Source organism: Mastigoproctus giganteus, chromosome 1, assembly GCF_048544385.1.
Source record: "Mastigoproctus giganteus isolate SK-2022 chromosome 1, ASM4854438v1, whole genome shotgun sequence".
NCBI classification, from domain to species: Eukaryota; Metazoa; Arthropoda; class Arachnida; order Uropygi; family Thelyphonidae; genus Mastigoproctus; species Mastigoproctus giganteus.
Window position 1 is genome coordinate 270,021,283 of NC_143575.1, and position 20,166 is coordinate 270,041,448.

A 20,166-nucleotide genomic window follows, 5' to 3' on the forward strand; every position below is an offset into this window, starting at 1 on the left:
GATAAAATAACAGGTCTATAATTATTTGCATCACCCTTTGGGGATGTGAAATGGGAATGTGAAATGTGAAATACATTTGCACACTCCAGTCCATGGGGACCCCCCTTGAATCCAAAAATGCTCTCATAATTATGGCCAAGGGATTGTTTACTTCCCTCACTGCCTCCTTCAATATAACTGGATAGATTCCATCTGCCCCAGGTGCCTTTTTTATGTTTAACTTCAACAATTTCTCCTCCACTTTGCTCTCCATTATTACAAAATCATTTAGTTCCCTGTTAGAGTTTAGTAAACTTCTGCCTTCCCCTTCCTTACAGAATTTCTCATATGTGAATGTAGATGCAAAACACTCATTCAGTTTATCAGCTATCTGAGAAGGATCATAACAGTTGAACCACCACATCAAGTGGACCAATCTGATTCATCCCCTTCCTTCTAGAGTTTACATAAGAACTCTTTGCTGTTTTTCTTTGCATCCTTTGCCAAAGGTTTCTCGTAAGCTGCCTTTGCTTGCCTTACCTCCTTTGTGACTTGATTACAGATTAGCTTATATCTTGCCATAGACTTCTGTATTGCCTGATAATTTACATGTATCCCATGCATTTTTCTTCTCAGCTATGAGCCTCCTTAATTCATCTGACATCCATTTAGGCCCATACCTTCAACAGTATTTCTTAGTTGGTATGAAAAGCCTAGTAACCCCCAAGATCATTCTATATTTTCTGTATACTCAATTCTATACAGTGGGATCAACATCATCAGTTGATCCCACTGTATAGAATTCAAAAACTGTCTGAGACCACTAGTCACCTTTATGAAAACAAAAACCCTTCCCTTTACTCTTAATGGTAGTTACATCTTTAAGTAATTCCCACACCAGTAGACTCTGAGCACTGTCTCCTAGTGGTTCCTTTATCTGCAGATTCTTAATTCATGACTAATCACTGCTGATAATCAGATCAAGGGTATTATTCCCTCTGGTTGCCCCTCGAACATGTTGCTGTAGAACACAATTCTCCAATAAATCGACAAAAGTCTTGCCAGCGTGAGTGACCAACCCACAAGTTCCAGTCAATATCTGGAAAGTTAAAATCTCCCATTACAAGACATTCTATTTCTCTGCACAACTGTTCATTGTACTCATCAGAGTCATTAGGCCTATAACATACTCCTCTCATTTTCCCTTTCTCAGTGTTTGTCACATCAAACAGACTCAACATTGCACTGTCCACCCGTGTCAACTGGATGCACTTCCTTAGATTTTATGCGTTTCTTAACTAACAGCATAACCCTCCTCCCCTGTCTGTCCTTTCTGTACTCTCCAAATTCCAATTCTGCACTGCTTATATATGTGACATCATGCCTCTGATATCTTAACAATATCTGCCTTTGATGTCTTGATCAGCAATTCAAATTAATCAATTTTATTTACAAGATTTCTAGCATTAGTGTACATGCAAGTATATATGCACTTGTTCTTACTCTTAGTTACCCTAACACAGCCCATGTATTTACTTGTTCCATGATGACTCCCAGCAGCTCTTGAAGTTCCCAGCAACTTGCTCTCTAGGCTGCTGCTCATTACAACAGAAGCAGTGCAAGAATCACTTTCACCTCTGCCTGCGGCTACTGTTAATCTTTTAGTCTGTGAATCCCCCCCCCAATCTAGCAGTTTTCTCATCCACCTAACACTGCCTCTATAGCATTAGCAAATATTCTTCCACCTTTTCTATTTAAGTGTATCCCATTCCTGTAGAAGCAGTCTCTCATGTTATCAAGCATAGAAAGAAGCACACTGAAAAAAATTCTACCCCGTGAGCCTTGCACAATCTCTCCATGGCCGAATTGATCAACAAGGCTCTCATCATATACTCCCTCTTATCATGTCCTGGCAGAATTGCAGTTCTGGCCACTCTGATCACCAGACCTCAAACCCTGTGATTTCTGGCTATGGGGATACCTGAAAGACAGCATTTACCATGGTGGCATACAGACACTTGTTGATTTGAAAGCAAGCATTGAATAGCATGTAGCCAACATCCTCAATGAGATGCTATGTACAACTGTCACATGCAGTTTTCAGAATGTTATCTCAAATGGAGGAAAGCACATAGAACAATATCTGTAGATTTCTAAGTTCTGATATTAAAATTTAATCCAAAGTTAAGTATTCCATATCATGTTTTCAGTGCCAATTTCTCCCCTGATGGCAGAAATTTGAATTATTTTTTATTCTACAAATCACTTCCCCATACCCTAAATGACATACCCACCGATGATTTTCATAGTGCTATCTCTAACCATTTTAACACTAGGGTCTCCTGAATAGGGAAACTTATTTTATAACCACCCGGTATATAGGAGGAATTGTTTGAAATTCATCTCTCTCCACTTTTTTTTTTTAAGAAATGAGTTTTGGAAATTTTTGAACATACCTTCTTTTTAGTTTCGGGTATTTCTTTTCTGTTTAACACTAGAAGCAGCTACAATTTCGGAAACTCTAAGAATAAATTATTCCTTTCAGTCAGAATTTCAAATTATGCAGATTAAAGTTTTCAGATACTGTTACTGTATACATAAATAATTAAGTTAATAAATATGAAGAGCATGGTTTTTCTCCAAACTGTTTCTGCATATTTATTTCCAGAATGGGGAGTCGCTGCTTGTGGGATGCTGATACTGATAATTTTGCATCTGAAATCTTCAATACAGTAAGTTTATATAATTTTATTACAGTAAGTATCTGTATTTATTATTTGGGCTAGATGAAAATTTAGTGCAATTTTTATACTTTTTAAACAATTAAATCTGTAAAATGGATTGGTGTGCCTGGGTGATGGTAAAAAGTTAGCATTACTGAAAAGTTTCAATGCTTGACTGAATTTTTACATTACTTGTGCTTAACATTACATTGTTGTTATTTGGTTTTAAGGAGCATAAGCAGCTAAGGCCATATTGCTCCGGGGATCAATATGGACCTTTCTGCATCCTCCATATTTGGTGGTCACGGGCTCGAACCCTGGTCTAATCAAGAAGCATGTGCTACGCACTGCTGCTCCTGCCCACCTGGCTCCGGAGGCACCTACCTACATTACATTACTTGTGTTATGAATTAATTAATAACACACACATTACCATAGATCTTCATTGGAACAAAGTTACATACTGAAGTCTGTGCTGTGCATTTAAAGATGAGATTTATCTGGTCCTAAGTGGTAAAAATGAAAACCTTTTCTCTTGATAGAACTCTGCCTAAACTGATTGAGATTAATTTCTTAGTAGAAATAATGTTGGATTTTTCCATTCACAGACTTTTCTTTACTTATTTCATTACTTTTTTTTTTTTTTTGGTCAATTGTTTCAAAGGTATGAAAGGAGTTTAGTACTATTTAACACCTTTCATACCTTTAAAGGTGTGTGGTACTATTTAACACCATTCATACCTTTAAAGGTGTGTGGTACTATTTCATGGCTTTAAAAAGATAGTATTTAGTAGCAAATGATGCAAGAAATTAAGCTTATACAAAATCAGCCAAACAAAAAACACATCGTTTGCCCATCCCCTTGAGTAATTTTTTGAGGGGATGGCCCTTGAATTTATTCAAACTACCCACTTAGACAACAACTGATAGAAGTTCCACTGTGCCGACCGGGCTAGCCAGGTGGGTAAAGTGCCTGCCTGGCAACCCAAAGGTCGCGGGTTCGAATCCTGCCTCGGGCTTGGATCAAAGTACTGCAAAAAACCTTGGGAGGTGCACTATGGCCACAGAAGCCGATGCGCCAACAACTACCAAAAAAAAAAAAAAAAGTTCCACTGTTAACCACCCACTGGCTGAAGACAAACTTTTGCAGATCTATCCTGCAACCATTCTTCATCAATTTGAATTTATTCCTCCCTTGTGTGTAGTTTCATCAAGAGGAAGAATGCCATGCACACAGGCCTTCATGCCTGTATATACAGTACTCAAGATGCAGCTTATTGCCTTGCACAATGCAATAATCACCTCCTTACCCATGCTAGCAAAATTCCTGTATATAATTGGCAAAACCAGTGAGCTGGCCTGACAGCATGTCCGCTGCTCAGAAAACTTCATGTCCAATAACACAATTGCACCAGGTCTTTTTCATTTTCCGCAGCTCTGAATGTAGTACCATACAGTTGGTATGTTAATCTGGAATTATTGCTATCCATATGCAGTACCTTGCTTTTGTGAATGATAAACTTCAATTGCCATTTTTCAATTGATCTGCCTAATTATTCTAGATCTTGTTGCAGTAACTTACCCTGATTACTGTCATTAATCAACCTGTCAACCTTTCTATCATCTGCAAACTTAAACATTAAGACAAATGTACCTTCATTATCATTAATAAATATAGAAAATAACAATGGGTGCAGCATTGAACCTTGGCAGACTTGCCCACTAATAAAATTAGCCCACAAAGAGTAGTGTCTATTAATAATCACTCTGTCTAATCCCACTCAACTATCCCTTTATTCATAGCAGTAACTTGCCCTTAATGCCACAATGCTTCAATTTGCATAGTAGATTTTTATCTTTAGATTCTTAAGAGCAGTCTATTATGTGAAACAATATCAAAGGCTTTCCTGAAATCAAAGTATATGATATTCAACTTATTTTTTGCATCCAGTTTCTCTGTTACTCTATCACAATATTCAATCAGATTGTTCAGACTAGAGCAACCCTTTAGAAATCCGTGTTGTGACTGCCGTATAACTGCACTCCTGTCCCTAGATGGTCCTCCATTACTTCTTAAACCAGTGACCTGTAAGAGAAGTGAAGCTTACAGGTTTGTTCATGTCTGTAATTATTCATGTCGTCTTTTGATCCCCTTTGTGAATCGGGAATATATTGTATATCTGCAGCTCATAGGGACCTCCTCTGAATCCAAAAATGCCCTCATAATTATGGCTAATGATTTTCTTACCTTTTTTGCTGACTCCCTTAATATAAATGGATAGATCCCATCCACCCCAGGTGCCTTTTGACAAATAACGAACATTGACAAATGCAAAGTACTTTGCATTTGTCAATGAAAATATTTTGTCTTTGCATTTGCAAAGAATTCCATGTTTTCTGAGCAGTACAGACAGGCTGCAAGAGTAGCTCATGGTGTCCTGTCAATGATATACAGGAATTTTGCTAGTAGAGATAAAGAGGTGATTATTCCTTTGTATAACATAATGGTCAGGCCACACCTCGAGTACTGCATACAGGTCTAGGGACCTCATTTTAGGAAGGATGTAGAGTTGCTAGAATGAGTACAGACAAGGGCAACAAGATTGGTGAGGGGAATGAAGGGGTTCTCTTACCAAGAAAGGCTTAAGTTCTGCAAACTGCAGCGTCTAGAGACTAGGCACCTGTGAGGTGATCTGATTGAGGCATATAAGGCATTGAATGGTTTGAGAAATCTCAATGCTGATGGAATTCTTCCTCTTGCTCAGATTATAAAGCTGAGGGCACATAAATTGAAATCGAGGAAAGACGGCTGTAGAATAGATGTGCAGAAATTTGCCTTTAGCCAGCGGGTAGTTGATTGCTGGAACAAACTTCCACCTGTTGTTGTTGTGGAAGTTGATAGCTTAAATATATTCAAGGAAGAACTGACAAACTTTTAAGAGCAAATGATGGATAGGTGAAATGGGAAGTGGATTTTTTTTTTTTTTTTTTTTTGGCTGATGGTGTATAAACTTGCTTTCTTGTATCATATGCTTTTACTAATGCTAAAGATTTTTGTTCTGACTGTGTCTGCTCAGAACAGATTGAAGTAATGCAAGATTCTTGGACCATGGCATATATCATCCAGTGACTCCCACAGTCCTCCACAATCCTTATTGCTTGTTTGTTTGTTTTTTTAGGAGCATTAGCAACTAAGGCCATATTCCTCCGGGAAATGCGGTGGTCATTCCCTGACCTTTCCGCATCTTCCGTATTTGGTGGTGACGGGCTCGAACCCCGGTCTAATCAAGAAGCGTGTGCTACGCCCTGCTGCTCCTTCCCACCTGGCTATGGAGGCGCCATCCTTATTGCATCTTCTGTGACAATTACAATTGCACCTTATCTATTCAGGTGAATTCCCTCTTTACTAAACATTCCTTTTACCAATGAGAACCCTGCAAACTGTATAAAAGTTCCTTTATAAAGTTTACAGGGTCCTTTTTGCTATATTTTGTTGCCACTGTTTTGTCAATTTTTTTTTTTTTTTATTAAAATCCCAAACAAAAAAGTATTAGAGCCTACAGTACTTAATTCCATGGCACTTAATACAGTAGTTAATTAGAACCTACAGTACTTAATGAAGGTTAAGGTGATGAAAGAAGATACTTATTGACATCAGACTTAAATTCTTAAGTGTAATTTTCAGGAAATACATGCAAAGTGAAGTGGTTTCAGAAAACAAGTTGAAGGAATAAACGAGGAAGAAGAAAAATTGATCCTGTGTATGTGAAGTTGGGCAGTAAAAGGATGCTGACTGGTTTAGAAGAGGGGGGGGGATTATAGAAGCCAGTGCCCATGGAAGTATCTATAGAAAATGTATGCAGCAGAAAAGAGTGTCTGTGAGACAGAATATGGAGAGACTTTGTAAGAAATGGATCATTAATTAACCTAACTTCCCTCTTTTGAATGGAGTCCAGAAGCCTAAGAGAGGTTATAGGGGTACCGCTACAGATGTGAGAACAGTATTCCATGGTAGGGCAGATTTGAGATTTGCACAGTGAGTAGCCATTCTGAAGATTAACACAGAGCAAAAAAAAAAAAAAATCCCAGTTTTTCAGATGCAGAGGAAGCAATATTTGTGATGTGCTTATGCTGAGAGATTAGAAATCAGAATAATCCCTAATAGAGATATGTGATCTTGTCTAGAAATCTGAGTGTCATCAAAGATAAGCATAGGAGCATACAAATCTTTTATGCAAGGTATGACAGGATTGAATATAGGACTGAAATTAGCTAAGTTATCTTTGCCCTACTGGAGATCAGCATTTAAGGAATTGGTAGTGGATATTCGAGAAGTTAAAGCTGTTTGTGCAGGGCAGGGTTTCTCAAACTGGAAGGTAGAATGCAATGTGCTGCCTTCAACAAAACTATTGGTAGGATTTCCAGTCAATTGAAGATCATTAATATGCAAGAGGAAAAGAGTGGGTGAAGCAACTGAACCTTGGGGAACAGCAGCATTAGTGGAAAAGACAGAGAGCCATCACTCACACTGAGCAGTCAAGAGAGAAAACTGGATACCCAGTTACAAAAAACAGTTGGCAAACCATAAGATGGAAGCTTATTCAGAAGGCCTTTATACCAAACACGATCAAAAGCCTTTGAAATGTCAACAGCAACTGCTTGAGTTTCACCAAACTTTTCCATTGAATTTGTCCATAGATGGGTAACATAAGTCAACATATCGCCAGTGGATTGACACTGGCGGAATCCATAATGGCGATCATTAATCAGATCGAAGGTTTCTAGATAGTTTAGGAGTTGCTGATTAATGGACTTCTCCATTACTTTCGAAAGTGTAAAAGTAAGTGCAATGGGACAATAATTGGATGAGAGGGGTTTGTCACCCTTTTTAGGAACATTTTTATGAACAAATTTTCAAGTAGAAGGAAAAACACCAGTGGAAGAAGAAGAGTGTAAAAAGCCGACACAGAACAGGAGTTAGCTCAGGAAATTTTAGACAATTCCCAAAATCTGAAAGTCCATAATCCTGTGAAACACATTTTTGTTAGTATAAGGGATGATGCGAATTATATGTATAATTAGATTATAAGTGAACAAATTACTACAACAAATTAATTATATGAATCATTCATTATATTAAGTTGGTTATATGAGTGATATAAGCTTTGGAAAGTACTAAGAATGAATACTATTTAAAATCATACTCTGTATTGATCTGGATATTGCTTTTAAAGTAATGTCTTTTAACAATTTTCTGTGTTTATTAATTTCTTTTTATGTCACTTTTACATTACCCAGTTTTTTAGACTCAAGTAAGAGCTACTCTTACAGCAGTCATATGTTTAGATGCAGTAAGAATATTAGACTGTGCAAAATTCAGAAAGGAAACTAATAAAATGATCATTTTAATTAAATATTAACTTCCATATTTTGTTTGGTAGTCAAATACACATTACATATTAACTTAATTCACAAGAAAAAAAGTCAGTATTGGCAGTTGTAGCACCTAACTACAGTATCATTATGGAAGATTAGTGGAGTCGCCAAAATGGTGAAGTATATGGTTTTTCTCACATGACAGTGTGAAACCCCAACAGAGCTTGGTATCAAGATACTGCAGTGGTACAGCTTGTAAGTGCTGCAATAGCACTTGATATTTTGACAGAAAGTGCTTAATCTTTTCCAGATTGAGTTTGTTGAAAATACATGGGCCCTGACGGGCAAGTTTTTTGCTGCGTTGAGCTTCATGGAGTTAGTTTCATAATTTCTTCATGAAATTTCAAAAAGTTTATATATAATGCATTTAAATAATAATAATTTGTTCTTACATATTAATTTGTTCTTATTTTGATTTTGTCCAAATTATTGTCAGATCAGAATTTAAAAAAAAAAAAAAAAAAAATCCTAAAAACTTCTTGTACATTTTTTTGATGTAATGCTATCTTCTACATATCTGTCTCATTTGATTCAGTTTCATTAACTTTTGGATCTGAATTCCTGAGAATTTTGGCTCTTTTAATTAAAAAGTCACTGGAGACAGCAGTGACTTAGAGGGGGCATAATTTTCTCTTCCTCCAATTTTAAAATCTGTTTTTGTGCTGTCATCTCTGTTATAATCTGTTTATAATTACTTAGATACACAGATAAGAGATGGCACCACCTACTGGAAGAGCTGTAATTTATTTTGAAGTGTTATTTGAAATGACCTTGAAAAATGCACATCCATGTGTACTCAGGGCCCACATGTGAAAAAATTATATGTAAATCTTTTTGTATTTCTAAAAAGATTAAAGGTCATTGCTTTACTCAGACAATGAAAGGGAATTTTTACATATTGGCTTAACCAGCATAGTTCTAGACAGAGGCGCTCTCTCTCTCTCTCTCTCACTTGGTGAAGCAATGGGTTTGATTAGTTTTAATCACATGTCTAAAAACTGTTTATTTGAAAATGCTTAATTTGACTGACTCTAATAGCAAAAAGGTGTGCATAGCACAGTGCTTTCAGACTGAGAGTTGCTCGTATATCTTTACATTTACTCACCACACTAGAAGCCTTCTTAGGACCATAATTCTATGTTAAGAGCAAATATGTAATTCAGAGGTGGGAAAATTTATGCATGTCGACCATCTAAAACCAAAATTGTGAAACAGTGTAAATAATCACATTACAATAAACCACAGCCTGATTTGGTCCACTGTTGGACAAAGTTTTCTGACTGATATTTTTCTATCCTGAGCTGTTCTTAACTCACCATGATGAAGACTGGCCACTTTTGAGCTTATTTCATTACTTTGATTTGGTTTTCCTTTTGTTTTATTTTCTAAGAGCTGAGTTCCAACTTGGGCCATCTGTTGTTAGTCCTTCACACAATGTGGCCCCTAGCTCTTTCAGCTCCTTAGTTTTCAAAATGACTTGCATGCTTTTCAGTTTAATTCCTCTTCCTTTTCAAATATGCAATTCCATTACATTCTTAGCACCCAATAAGAACTGACCTTTTGGAAATATTACACACTCTGGCAATCATAGACACTTTAATACATTTATCCTACATATCTAGGCTGATTCTTGTTTTCTGGCACATTTCCGGAGTTTGTCACTTCTATATGGGGGTTATCTTTTGATTTTCAATCCTGTTTAAACTGCTTAGATCAAAATTTAATCTGGTATTCAGAAGGGGTAGCATCACCATATGTATCATTCATAAATAACTTTTTGTCCATTCCCTCCTTTTGTCGAAAATTTGACGATTGCCCACTGCTCTCGTTTTTGTGACATCCACATTTTCCTTTGGGTTAGCTACTTTAAGTCTCTTCTGAACTTTACTGTAATGAGCTGAGCATATGCAAATAGGATATAGACATTTATGAGAGTATGATAAAATTAGCCTGAATGCCCCATGTACTTCCGACTTTTGCTCCATATTTTCCTGCAAGCACCATATTGTATGTCATGTTAGACAGAATGCATTTTCAAGGCATGGTGACAGATTACTTTTTAGGAAGCCACTGAACTTTTTGAAGCATGTCTATTCCTCTACCCATTTGGCTATGATAGTCTTACCAGTCCACTGCTTTAAACTTTTATTTTCTACCTACTAACTGAGTGTTTGTTGTACATAGTTTTGATCATTTTCATGTTGACCTCTAAGTTTCTTACTTGGCTGACTGCATTAATTCCTGTTGCCAGTGGTAGCCCCAGGTAAGGCCTAAAGGGACTGTAGTCCCCACCCCCATAATCAAAATAATGTGGATTTTTTTTTTTTACCATTACATGATTAAAGCTAATGATTCTTCAAGTGCTACTTTAGTTTGCTGCCAACTGCTGTTATAATCATAACAATACAATTCATATCTTACATAAGCCTTGCTGTAACTCTTTTAAATTATTTCTGTGTTTGTTTCTAGTTTAAAATGGTGTGAGGGGATTTAATTCATGTAATGTCCTATAACATCCTAAAATGGTTATGATCAAATTAGTATATTTGAAATGCAGATTTTAAAATAGGAAAGGATTTTATAAATACAGTGGACCCCCGCTGTATCATGAAAATATTGTAATGTGAACCTAATGTGAACCCAATAACACATTGTTTTTTGGTAATTCGTTCCCAAGACCTTGGAAGTTGAAATTTTCGCTATATAACTAAGCTGTTTATCTCTCTAAAAGGTCATTTTTATAATGGAAGTTGTATATATTGATTATAAAAATTGATTAAAGCACAACACAAAAAATTAATTCAACTAGAGGATGCAAAAACAAAATGCGTGGCCAACACCTTTACAAATGCTGCTATTGGCTGAGAGGAAGGACCACTTTAATTTCAAAAAAATCAATTCAAATTATTAAAATGCACCACACTTTCATTGTTATCATACGTTGATTATAAGAATAAGTTTGAATGCCTCTGTGATATTTTTCTAAAGGACATTACCATAAAACCAATTTGCAGTTTCCACTTTATTGGGCTTTTCTGTTAGCACAGTCTATTATAAAGGGTAGTAAACTCGATGTTATTGCATTTGCAATAATTCCGATAACTGGAATTCTGTCAGTTTTTACTTTATTATGGTGAAATGTGTTTCCCCTTCCTCTTCATCGTATAAAAAACAAATTTTCAGAATCTTCTCTTCATTCCTGTTTTTAAGCTTCATTAACTTGTTACTCCATATCTCACTACATGTATCATGTCAGATGCAGTTTGCGCGTGCTGTTCTTTATTGATTGCTTATCTTTTTTACTGTTTTAAATTTTACACCCCTTCCCCAAAATGTTAGCGAACAGAAATATCAACTAGTTAGTATGTACATATCACAGTATGTATTAATTAAGCTATGTATGTAAGGATAAATTTGTTTTTATTTTGCTAACCTGTGGAAAATATTCTTCCATTTTCACAACATATCATCTAATTTTGTTAATTGGTAAGGTAATAAAGTGTAAATTTGTGAGCTTTACTTTGATAGCCTATCAATAATATTCCTCCTATTTTTCGCTTATTATAATCGCCATTTAATTCGCAAACACGATCACAATGACTGGCGCTTACCACATATCGTATAGTGAATGGTATTTTATTATGGAGAGTCCATGTAAAGTGATTTGATTTTATAGTGAACCATTTGTAAAGTGGGGGTTGCTGTATATTTAAAAATAATGTAAAATTGCAGAAACATTCATGTGTTTGTAACAAACATTTTTGTAAAATTTCGTTTTCTTAATTACTATTTTAAGTCTAATGGAACTATAAAATAATTTTTATTGTTTATCAACAGGAAACCATGTTCTGTGTTGCTGCAGTATTTGGAACATATTACTACTGAAGTTTCATGGAATTTTTTTGCCTTCATTATGCACATAAAGTTCATTATATGCAGTGCCCACTTTAGCTGTGATATCAAGAACTTTTATATTTCACAAATTTACAGATACGCAAAAACAGTTCACAATTATGGTATTAAGTGCAATTTATTACAAATATGAATTTTAAAATATAGAAATGAAAACAAATATATCTAGTCATGGCTAAAAAACATTTGCAATCAAATGATTTGATATTCTTAATTATATCTGAACGTGCATCCTACAGGTGAGCATTCAGATTTTGCCTTCGTCTACTGTGATACATTATTTTTGTAAATTATGTAAATAAAATTATTTAAGTATCATCTCAGATAGTTTTATAGCAGTTTTCAGAATTTAAGATTAGTTTACCTAGAAAATATTAGGAATTATCTTTAGTCTATTCTGTTTATACACTAAGGAAAGAAATTCTAATTTTTAAAAATGATTGTATATATTTAGGGTTTGTATATGTATTGTATATCACTGAGTGAAATCAGTATTTATTTTTTGCAAAGTTAATATCGAAATTTATTCTTTTTTTTTTTTTTTGTTGCTGAGCAAAGTAATGGGAATATTAATTAAAAATAGCTTAAATATAATTTAGAAGTCATTTAGATTGTAAGATGCCAGTATTAAACTTTAGATATGGAGGTGCAGTGTGATGGATTACTTTTATGTAATTTTGAAATGTAAGCTTGAAGAAATTATAAATTATGTTGTCAACACCCAATAGTGGTTTGAATGGAATATTGAGGTGTGAAATAAAAATTCTGTACGGTGTTAACAAACATCATAGTAATTGATATAATAAGATGGAGGAAACCTATCAATTTATAGTTGTCCTGTTTTTCATGCTGAATTAGCTGACCAAATTATTCAGCTGCCTAAAATGCTTGAGAGAAAAAAAAAAAAAAAAATGGAGTGCAGGCACAGAGTTAATTTGCTCTTTAAATAAGGAATTGTTAATAAATCATTGTTACAAATTGGCCAAGCTTAATTTGAAATTTGGAGCCATCTTAAAGTTTGACTTGCAATATGATAATAAAGAGCAAAATAAACCAGTTGTCAACCTAGTCAAATGAACTGCAAAAAGAAAAAAAGAAAAAAAAAAACTTTCATTCATGGAACACCCTTAATGCTGAGTTAATATTGTTCGAGTTTGCATACACGTATAATACAGGGTGCTGTGGAGAAATGGACAATTATAAACACTCAAAAACTCACTGAAATATTTTATTTAAGAAATTATATACATATCAACTTAAATTATTAAAAACAAAAATTTATTTTTCGAAGATGTTACCTTCAAGGTGACCTCCATTGCCTGCTGGGAATCTGATCATTTCTTCTTGAATTCTGGGTTTAAGCTCAGCCGTAGCATTTAGGCAATCACTGGATAGACCTTGCTTTTCATATAGTCCCACAGAAGCATTGTATGCACTCAAATCAGGCAGTCTTGCTGGCTAAGGAGTATCTCTATTCCTGGACACGACTTGATTAGGAAACAGCCATCTTATGGCATTCGTCAATGTTTTGGCAGTATTGGTCACCCCAAACTTGGTTAATTCCCATGTCTAAAATAATTTTTGTGGATTCAACAGGAAGATGAAGTCACATTTGTTGCATTTTCATTGTTATTCTTGAAGATGTTGCAGTTCATGGAGATTTCATATGACCAATACCAGAAATTTTGCTTATTAACAAAGTGAGAAAGATGAAACTGTGCTTCTTCAGTCATAAACAGATTTTGAATAAAATCAAGTGATTAATGTACATGACCCAACTGGATTTTGCATTGGCAGAAATTAGTCTTTATTGCAAAAAAATGCACTGAAACTTCTGTATTTTGAAATGTTTCATGAACTGCATAATAACATATAGAAATTGGAAAACAGGGCTTGAGCTTCAGGTTGCATATATAAAAAAAAACTAATCTAGCGATGACTGACAAACCGACTTAAAATAAATAATATCTACATAAAATACTAAAGCAGAGATAAAATAAAATAAAAGCATTAAAATACAATATGATAAATGCCTCTTCATCAGCTGATGAAGAGGCACTTCGTCTCGAAAGCTACTGTATATTTTATTAGTTTTATCCATATTTTAATGCCTTTATCGTATTGTATTTTAACGCTTTTATTTTATTTACCTCTGCTTTAGTATTTTATGTAGATATTTATTTTAAGTCAGTTGGTCGATTATTGCTAGAAAGTTTTATACATATAGTCATGGACTCTTTTCACAAGCAGTCCTTGATAGTGGCAATGTTTTCTGTCATATATATACATTTCTTTTTCTCTCTCTTTACCCAGAGTCTTTTTCAGTGCAAAACCAGCTTCCCTAAAATTTCTTAATGGCATGTATTCCAGTGTGCATAGGAAATTACTAGTTTTTACACTTGTTTCTATACTCTAGTTCGTATTATTTGTGACATTATTCACTGGTCTTTCTTAAAATAATGTATTTTGTATATGGAAAATATTTAACATAATTATGAATTCAAATTTTTAACTTTAAAGCTGTTTACTTATCAGAGGTTCTGGATTTTAGGTTTAAGCTTATCATATTTGCTTGTAGCAGTGTTTTACACAAATCACTTGTTCAATTTGAATATTTTTTTACATAATTGATTAAAAAAATATTATAGAAATGACAATTTAAAGCTTATAAATAGTATAAGGCTACTAATTGAAAGCTTATAGCCTTTGGTCTCTGTATTTTTATGAAGCAGCTAATGCACTTTTAGCCTTAAATGACTGAAGACTTCTGGTTTAAACCAACAAGGTAATTTTTTGAGGCCTTAACTTAAGAATAAGCATTACAATATCTCTATTGCCAACATATATGCATTGGCATGAGCAAAATTATATAATTTTTTATAATAATAATAACCTTAAGATTTATCATTGAAAGAATTATGACTATTTATGGTTACAATATTTATATTTGTCAACTTTCAAATTAAATTACTTTCAGCAAAAATCAATTTCTATATCTATCTTATTTTAGAAGTTTTCATACGAAACAAATGTTTCAAAAAACTGCCTTTTAATCATATTATTAAATTCTTTAAAATTGATCTGTTGTCTTTTTTTTGAAAAATGATCAATACAATTTATATTTTTATCCATATTTTAGTAATAGCAATCAGTTACAAAAGACAGAGCTTGACATAAGTGGGGTTCTCTAAGCATTAGCTCTGGGATTTGTTTTTGTCTGATTTTATTGAATGACATCGACAAAGGGAGCAAGATGTAAAGATTGAGAGAGTTAATGAAGCACCAAGCAGTGTTCCTTTACGATGGCTCAGATAGGTTTCAACAATGGTCATAGAGAAAAATGGCAACTATATTTTGATGCACCAAAATGCAGTCTTACACATGGAGAAATAGAACCCCCTCCAAATTACTTATACACTTCACTTTAAACAGGCAGAAGTTCTCTGTACAGTGTAGAAAGGCAGTGAGGAAGGCCTATAGTGTCCTATTGATGAGTTATCAAATTTTAAGATGTAAAGGGGTGAGATTATAATCCAACCATATAAGGCAATCGTAAGAATGAACTTGGAGGAATATTGCATTCAGGCATGGAGATCATATCTGACGTCGAGCATCTTGAAAGTGTCTAGTCAGACACCTACTTAGTGAAATTGCAAAAGGGTGCCCATATGAGCAACTTCAAACTTTTTACTGTCCCTCTTGGCCTTATAGACCTCAGTCTATAAGGCCAAGAGGGACAGTAAAATGAATGAAGGCAAAAGTTTCAGTTATGATTCCCAAACCAGGTGCCTTAAATGAAATATGGAGGAAGAAGTTTAGATTCAACTGTTTGCTTTTAGTCAGTGAGTTATTACTGGAAGTTACTTCCATGTCTAGTTGAGGAAATTCAAAGGTTAGCCAGAGAAGTATCTATGTAAGGAGCAAACACACATAGGTAGTTTATTTTATTTATTTATTGTATATTATTTTTCTGACTTTTTTCAACTAAAATATAATAATATACAATAAATAAAAATGCCTGAGAAAAAGCCTAAAAGGCCTCTTTGCATTATATGACTAATATTATATAAATAGTATGGTGTAGCAAAAAAAAAATTTTTTTTTTTTTACATTTAAAAATTAATCATACAAAAACAAAATGATAGCAGATTACAAATAGGTAAGAATACTGTTGAAAGTACAAAAGTCTTGTAATCACGAGAATTTCAGTACACATAAGAATAATGTAATTACAAGTAAAAGTGGCACAAAAAATGGAAATTCAAATGGCTTACAGCCTGAGAAGGTGTACTGCACTAATTAACCCTCCTTTTATGGCCATTTGATTTACACTGAGTGATCATTGAATTATGATCTCTTACCTAATACTGTGCTGGGTCATCATTCACATGGATAACAGCCGCTATTCACCTAGGCATTGACTCCACCAGATGTCTGTAGGGATCTGCAGCCAGCACACTGCCTGCAAGGCTTACCAGCATCAGAATAGATGACAGTTTTGTCCATATGCCTCTCGGGTCAGGTGAATTTGGCCTCCAAATCCACCTAACCACCTTAAGTCCTCCTCAAACCACTTGTGCACAATGGGAGCCCAATGAAATGCTATCTTAGAGGATCCCATTTCTGTCTGGGGAAAAAATGCAGTATGAGCTACTGGTAGACCACAGCAGTGAAACAGTGGTCCCTACACATCAGTGGTTATAGTTCTTGCCAGAAAAACATCCCATAATAAGCAACCACTGCCACTTGACTGGATAACACACACTATGCACAATGGATCCATGGATCCTTGTGTTGTTTGCACCACATATTGCATCAGCATATTGCACCAGCTATTTTGGACTCATCCAACCAGCACACTCATTTCCAGTCCCCCACTGTCCAACCAGCATATTGTTGACACCAGTGTTTGCCATCAATGATGATTAGCGGTGAGGAGAGGGTGTCTCTTGGGTCATCTGCTGTGGAACCCTATACATCTAACCATGTGGCACATCATCATTTGAGATAGTTTTGCTTGTTTTTTGTTTGTTGTTGGCGCATCGGCTTCTGTGGCCATAATGCACCTCCCAAGGTTTTTGCAGTATTTGAACCCGCAACCTTTGGGTTGCCAGGAAGGAACTTTACCCACCCAGCTAGCCCGGTCGGCAGATAGTCTTGCATTCTCCATATCGTATTGCAATGTCAGCTGTTACGGGATCAATGGCAGTGGCAGTGACCTGCCATTGATCCCGTACAATGTGCTGCACCCTTTGCTTACCATGAACATCCCATCTTGCATAATCCTTTACAGTTGTTGCCAGGAGGTGGTTTGACCCATTTAACACTATCCTTTGTACACTTAACCACAGTAGGAAGTGAGCGACAAGATGTGCAGTTTCCCATATGGAAACACCTGATGCATAAGCTCAGTAACCACAACCATACCCTTTTGAAACTCTGTGATATACCTTTACTACTTCCCACAACTGCTATTTATGTTTGACTTGATGACCAGATGCAAATTACCACTACTCCAGTGTAGGAAACTATTCTGCTTTTTATACCACGAGCTGTGCAGCATAGTCCATTATGTATGGGGGTGATCATAATTCAGTGATCACTGAATATAGGTCATTATGTTTGTTTATTTGGATTTTAGGAGCATTAGCAACTAAGGCCATATTGCTTCGGGATATGCGGTGGTCATTCCGACCTTTCCACATCCTCCGTATTTGGTAGTCACAGGCTCGAACCCTGGTCTAATCAAGAAGCGTGTGCTACATACTGCTGCTCCTGCCCACGGAGCAGGTCATTATGTAGATGCAAATTTCCAAATGCTGTAATATACAAAACACGTCTTTGTTGGTGAGAATATCCTCTTCTCTGAATGTTCCAACAAACCTTAGGAATGTTCCTTCCTAAAATGAGGTTTTCAAGCCTGTGTGCAATATTCCATATAGGGCTTAATCATAGAACATCTTTGTCCATGCCTATAAATCATTCTCAGAACCCCATGTGCTGTTCTAGCAGTATGTTCTTTGTGTTGAATTGTGTAATCACCCTGGCTACCTTGAGTTTGGTGCTACCATTGTTTTAACCGTTGTATGACATCTTTTTCTTATCTGTTAAACTAGCCAGCTGATTTATCAACTTTGGTATTAGCTATATAGTGCAAGGAAGCCACAGGTTTGCTGTATTGCCCAAAAAAAAAAAACTAAATCAAAAGAAAATAAACAACCTTTGTTTATCTACTTGCATAGGTAACTATCCAGTTGACCTTTGAATTTCCATAAAAACTCTCAGCCTCAACTATCCATGGAGGTAACTAATTAACAACTTGGCAGCCTAAAGAAAACTTCCTACAATCTAGTCTAAATGTCTTCCCTCATAATTTATGGCTCCTAGTTCTGGAGTTATTTATAACAGTGAGGATGTTACCGTCATTCATTTTACTGTTCCCCCTCAGAGCTTTATGAACTCAATATACAATCAAGTCCCCTCGAAAAAAAAAAAAAAAAAAAAAAAATTATACTTGTTTATACTCTGGCATGACCACCAGGTCAGTAGAGTTTACAATAGATCATCAATAGAAACATTAATCGTATTTAGCAGTCACAGGCTTGACCCTGACCACTCGGCTGTCAGGTGCCTAGTTGCTAAGCTCTTGCTAATCCGGTTACAGTTAATCTGGATCAAACTATGAAAAATTCTGTTCACAGTTGAGTACTTTGAAAGACACTGGGTTTAGGAAGGAAGATGAGTCACTCTGACTGCACAGAGAAAGATTGACCATACATTATACTGTCTTGAGTGTTGTTTAATATCATCGACTCTGAGTTGGATGGATGTTATTGCTTATATTGCTTCATTTGCATACTTTATATGTATGCATGTACATAAGTTAACATATTTGATATAATTATGGGTTCTAAAGAAATGAAAAGTGGAATAAAAAGAAAACACGTTACTTTAACTATCATTAACAAGTTCAAAGTGATAGAACCCTATGGCTATTAATAATAATAATAATAACTTCAAATGGTATTCCTAGAAAAAAATTTGAAGAAGAATTTGGTATTGGCCAACAGACTTTGTCAGATATTAAAAGACAAAAAGAATCTATAAAGGTATTTGCTTTAAAATTCAATGTGGGGAGTGATAATAGCAGTGTATCAAATAGAACATTAAAAAAGCCAAAAAAAGTGTTGCTGTAAAAAGCTGCATTAAGTGGTATTCACAGTAACGATCAAGTGGCATTGGCGTGCGATGCCAGCGCCACCTGATAAATGTATAAAAAGACAATGCTGTACATTTTTCCGTCTATCAATGGATAAATGTATTGTCTTTTTATAGTTTTTAAATAAAGGCTCTACAGTGATATTTTTTTATTTATTTTCATCAGCACTACCTATATTAAATTTTCCATTTATTTGCGTTCTAATTTTTTTTTTTTTTTTTGTCTTTTAGGGCTATCTTTTGCTTCGCTAATCTGGATGACTTCTCTCCCCTATTAATCCAGATTAGTGAGGATTTACTGTACTTCATTTGGTCTTACAATTGCCTTTACAGTGGACAAAGAAATGTTCGATAAAACTCCATGGGCCTTCTTTGTTACAAGCCTGTCTACAATGCTGACAGATCTTGATGTCTGACAGTATCATAATTCTCAACTTTTTGCCTGTACTGTTTTTAATTTAGCTACAAGTTATGTTGGAGTTTCTGTTCCCCAATAAGACTTGCCATTTTGCTGCATCAGAACAAGGCTGTCACTTTTCTGACCATCCAAAAGCCTATACAAATCATCCAAATGACTGTTGCTTTCTGCTACTGATGATTAACCACTCTACCAATCTTCACATCACCTGAAAATTTTGACATCACTCCTATCCTTTTCTCAATGTCAATTTAAATATCAGAAACAGTACTGTACAACAGAACCAACTTCCAGAGCCCACATCTAATGCTAGTTTAATCAAAACCCTCTGCTGCCTGCTTTGCAGCCACCCTGCAATCCATCTTAAAACCTTTCTATAATTCCCACATGATCCAGCTTATACAGTAACCACTCATAAGGGACTGAGTCAAATGCTTTGCTAAAATCCAAATAAATAATGTCAAAATTATTTTGTACATA

At 35.2% G+C, this 20,166-nt stretch overlaps 1 protein-coding gene across 1 annotated transcript in view; it reads left to right on the plus strand.

The window, feature by feature from the left end:
• LOC150091968 (dynein light chain Tctex-type protein 2B-like) overlaps positions 1-12,110 on the plus strand; it is a 34,843-nt gene extending 22,733 nt beyond the window's left edge. Inside the window, exons 5-6 of the mRNA XM_090386341.1 lie at positions 2,648-2,711; positions 11,976-12,110. Of these exons, the coding sequence (XP_090242467.1) occupies positions 2,648-2,711; positions 11,976-12,023 (112 nt within the window). The 3' untranslated portion in view covers positions 12,024-12,110. The remainder of the gene's footprint in view (positions 1-2,647; positions 2,712-11,975) is intronic.
• Positions 12,111-20,166: the final 8,056 nt, after the last annotated feature.